Source organism: Pinus tabuliformis, chromosome 1_2 (assembly GCF_031772625.1).
Source record: "Pinus tabuliformis cultivar Carrire ecotype Pingquan chromosome 1_2, CPIR1, whole genome shotgun sequence".
Classification (NCBI taxonomy): domain Eukaryota; kingdom Viridiplantae; phylum Streptophyta; class Pinopsida; order Pinales; family Pinaceae; genus Pinus; species Pinus tabuliformis.
In genome coordinates this window covers 66,262,392-66,267,218 of record NC_142298.1, presented here as the reverse complement: position 1 = coordinate 66,267,218, position 4,827 = coordinate 66,262,392, and the positions used below count along the sequence as shown (strand labels likewise).

The window sequence follows — 4,827 nt, the reverse complement described above, 5'->3', positions numbered from 1 at the left end:
AATTGTAATTACTACTACAAAGATCCATCTTATCTCCAGATTAGCCATGCTACAAAAGGATCAAAACTCAAGCTAAGTGCTAGGTAGCTTTGAAATTAAGATAGATGGATATTGAATTTTAATAATAATATTCAATTTCAAATACTCTTATTATTTAGAAGTGTATAAAAATGTTATTAACATATATAATTATATGTTTTATAATTGTTTAAATTAAATTTTTAATATAATAAACATATATATATAAGTTTATATGTTTAATTTTTTTTTGAAGTTTTCTGTGAGACATGTCTAGGAACATCCAAACGTTTGGATACATAAGGACTTGTTAACATGGTTTTTGCCAATTGTACTATCACCCATGGACAATTTATGTTTATTAATTAAGTTTAAATATATTTTGGAATGACCACATCTTCATTGTGTCCAAATTCTCGTCCTGATATATGGAATAACACAAGATTTGAACCCAATACTTCCTATTCGTTGAGACTTCATTAAATTTTTATCCAAACATATTTTTAAGAAGATAATTATTCTATTTCTACATGGATATGCATGTTTAATTTGCAATAGAACTTCCATAATTTTAATTTAATTATTAATAATTATTGAGTGGATGGTAGGGATTGAACTTCTATGAAATATTATATGGTATTCATAATTTAATTATTAATAATTATTTGGTGGATGGTAAGGATTGAACTTCTATAAAATATTATATGATATTTATTATATGGTATTAAAGCTTAATATTTTTTTAATCACCCTTAGATTATAATAATTTTTTTTCCTATTTTGGTAACCTGTTGACTTGTGAATTGTCATGGATTTTGCTGCTATTTAAATAATAATAATAAATTTTCAGCCATGACAAAACATTAATGCCATCATCCCAAATTATAGTCTGACTTCATAGCGGGATTGAAGCACATGGTGATAGTGACGTGTCCCTATTTTGGCGCAAGTTTCGTCGGGAGCCTCATTGAGCAAGCACATTTATTTCAAAACCTTTTTGTCTGCTTCTCCCGAAGATTAGGGAAGATCCATTTTTTAATCTACAGGCTCCTCTTCTGAAAAAGTCGACGCCACGGTGGGAAACACTTGAAACCAGTCTTTGCGCCGGAAGGCAACAACGCAATACGCGGTTTTGAAAATCCACACTTTGAATTTCCACAAAGTTCGTTTTCGAATCTCTTTGATCTCGATCCGTTACCACACGCAACTCATCTGGCGTGGCTCGCGTTCTACGAATTCAAATCTTCAATTTATTATTTAAGCAAGTGCGGAACGAATTATTCCCGTGATTGGGTTTAGTTGTCTGGTGCTAAACATTCGACTCCGAACGCATTTTTGCTTGGGATCGAAAATCCCTATAAGGCATTTTTGGTTCGTCTGTGTTGCTCTGGTGAATATGATGGAGGGGAGCGAGGTGTTTGATTTGGCCAAAAGAGTAGTGATGGGAAGATGGTTTGTAGTATTTGTGTCGTTCCTTATTATGTCGTGTGCTGGTGGAACTTACATATTTGGGGATTACTCACAAGCGCTAAAAACGTCCCTGGGCTATGATCAGAGCACACTTGATACCTTGGGATTTTTCAAGGATCTGGGTGCTAATGTTGGGATTGTTTCAGGTCTTATCAATGAAGTCTGCCCTCCATGGGTTGTTCTTGGTGTCGGAGCGATCATGAATATGGTTGGATATTCATTGGTATGGTTATCTGTCACCCAACGAATTGCCAAGCCCAAGTTATGGCAGATGTATTTGTATATGACCATTGGAGCTAATTCTCAGACATTTGCCAACACGGGATCTCTGGTTACATGTGTTAAGAATTTCCCGCAGAGCCGAGGAGTTGTGTTGGGGATTCTGAAAGGTTTTGTTGGTCTGAGTGGAGCAATTTTCACTCAGATTTACTATGCAATTTATGGGAATAGTGCCAGTGGAGCAGCTGGTGTGATTCTTCTTCTTGGCTACTTGCCTAGTGCTGTTTCTCTGATTGTAATGTTTATAGTTCGTCCTACAAAAGTGACGACGGAAAAAAATGAGCTGAAGCGATTCTACCACTTTCTCTACATAGCTCTAGCATTAGCTGGGTTTCTTATGGTTCTCATCGTAGTGGAGAATACGCGGAAGAATTTCCCTAATGCAGGCTACAGAATTGTTGTTGCAGTTATTGTGGTTTTCCTTTCGCTTCCTCTTGTAGTGATTGCTAAGGCAGAGAACGACAAAAAGAAGCTGCAACAGATTTTCACCGAGACCTCAGTCTCAACCAAAGTAGATCATGCCAAAATCACTGTGCTTACAAAAGAAAACGAAGAAATGAAGGATCCCCAACATTGCCCAGAGATCAATCAAGGAAAATCGATGAGCGGCACAGAGTATATTGCTAACAATAGCGATGAAATTAGAGCGAGAGCTTCTGTTGTATCCCGTATTGTGAAATTCTTCAAAAGCCCCGAAAGAGGAGACGACTTCACAATTCCTCAAGCTTTAGTAAGCATAGATATGCTGATTCTTTTTTTAGCCAGTATTTGTTGGGTTGGATCAACTCTGACCGCCATTGATAATATGGGACAGATTGGAAAATCTCTTGGTTACACTCACCAGAATATAACCACCTTTGTTGCTCTTATCAGCATATGGAATTTTCTAGGCCGTGTTGTTTCTGGGTTTTTATCAGAAATTCTTCTCCAGAGGTATAAATTTCCGAGGCCGCTGATGTTGACCATAATTATGCTTATTGCTTGCATTGGACATATTTTCATAGCCTTCGCTCTTCCGGGATCACTGTACATAGCGTCCATTATAATTGGACTGTGTTTTGGAGCTCAGTGGCCTGTAATGTATGCAGTCATCTCAGAGATATTTGGCCTGAAGTATTATGCAACTCTTTATAATTTCGGAGCGGTTGCGAGCCCGTTGGGATCTTATCTTCTGTCTGTCAGAGTTGTGGGGCATATGTATGACCAAGAGACAAGAAAGCAGTGTACTGCTCTTGGGACTTGTTCGTCTGTGAGCGCGTTTACTTGCACTGGGCATAAATGTTTTCAGCTTTCGTTTATCATTATGACAGTCGTGACCCTTCTTGGAGCCGTGATTTCTTTTATTCTTGTCTTGAGAACGAGGCAATTCTACAAAGGTGATATATATGCCAAGTTTAAAGAGCCAGAGAACACAGCATCCAAGGAACATGATAATCAAAGGAATGTGATGGCTGCGAAGGTTGAAATTAGACAGCAGGGAAGCAATAAAGCTAGTTGGGAATATGAATTTTTTAGAGAGCAATAAAGCTAGTTAGGAATATAAAACTAGTGTATGAATTTTTTAGAGTATCTCAAGTAGGAAAGAGCTAACCAGTCATATATTGGGTATTTAATGCTTTCAGAGCAGCACGCGACTTAATGCGATAACATGGGAGCGGGCACCCTGTTATCGGGTTAAGTGACGTGCTGCTCTGAAGAAATTAAATACCCAATATATGGCTGATTAGCTCCAGCCATCTCAAATAAAGGTAATAGGTCATGGTTCATAACAGGTTTTAGAATGTTAATTTGTTCAGCGTCTAGAGTCGTTGGTACCACAGGCTTGTTGCAAACATTAACACAAACAAATTAGGAAGTTGGAACCAATGAAAAGTTTAAACTGCTCATTGGTTACATCGCAGTAAACAATATTAGGTAATATGTTAGTAGATTTTTATTCTCATTGTTCTTCTTATTCACATATTGAAAATTAATGTTTCTATACTCCATTTTCGTGGTTAGCTTTCTGTGCTGATACACTCCGTATTGTTCAGCGTAATAATTAATAAAATAAATATTTAAAAAATATTTGTTAATGTTCATGCGTGATTTGCTGTTGCATTTTACTGCTTATATGATATTATGTAATATATCATGGTTCTCTTTGTGATAAGAAATATAATTCATTATATGATATTGTGTAATATACTTTGGCTTTTTATTTATTTTTATAACCCATTATTCATTAATATAAAGTGCAAATTAATATTTTAATATATCACTTTTTATCAATACTTATTTATTTATTTATTTATTTTCCAATTTACATTATATAACATATCTTGGTTTTAAATTATTTTTATTTTATATTTTAATGCATCACTTTTTATCAGCAAACTTTTTTTATCAGAATATATTATTATTTTATGTATAAATAAGAAATTTATAAAAATTTAGATATTTTAAATATTTAATTATTAATGAAAATTTAATTATATTAAATTATTTATTAAGTTTAATAACAAAACTAATATATAGATATATTAAAAATGCGTTTTAAGATATAGGTAAAATAAGTTTATTGAAAATTAAAACATCAGTGAATCCTTTTTTTAGAATACTATTGGGAAATTTTGCAATTCTTTATGTGGGTTTATTAATTTTCTAAATTCTAAAGTTAATATGAAATATTATATTATATTCTACAAAGTACAATACTTATTAATCAATAATTTTTAATTTCAAAGATTAACATGATAAATTGTTATTCTCGTATTCACTAAGGTGAGATTTCAATTAAATTATTTTCATAATTCATCTATATTCAATATAGAAAAGATTAATAAAATTAATTAACAAAACCATTTCGATATAACATTCACTTTTATTTTAATGTGTCTCTAGTTTCTTGACCTTTCAATTATTGGTATAACTTAATTTCTATATTTTTATGTTGTTCAGCTAGTTCTCAACTAAATCTTGTGCTAATTCTATGTAAACCTATGCCATATTTATTCAAGCAATAGCAATAGTTCTAAAATCATCTGACTTTTCTATATGTTATTACGAATGGCTAAATCT

General features: G+C 33.2%; 1 protein-coding gene across 1 annotated transcript; it reads left to right on the top strand.

Moving 5' to 3' along the window:
- The first annotated feature begins 1,417 nt into the window (after window positions 1-1,417).
- On the top strand, window positions 1,418-3,292 carry LOC149204443 (protein NUCLEAR FUSION DEFECTIVE 4-like). Its single transcript, XM_089397125.1, has one exon. It carries the CDS (start codon window positions 1,418-1,420, stop codon window positions 3,290-3,292), a length of 1,875 nt encoding a protein of 624 aa, XP_089253251.1.
- The last annotated feature ends 1,535 nt before the right edge of the window (window positions 3,293-4,827 follow it).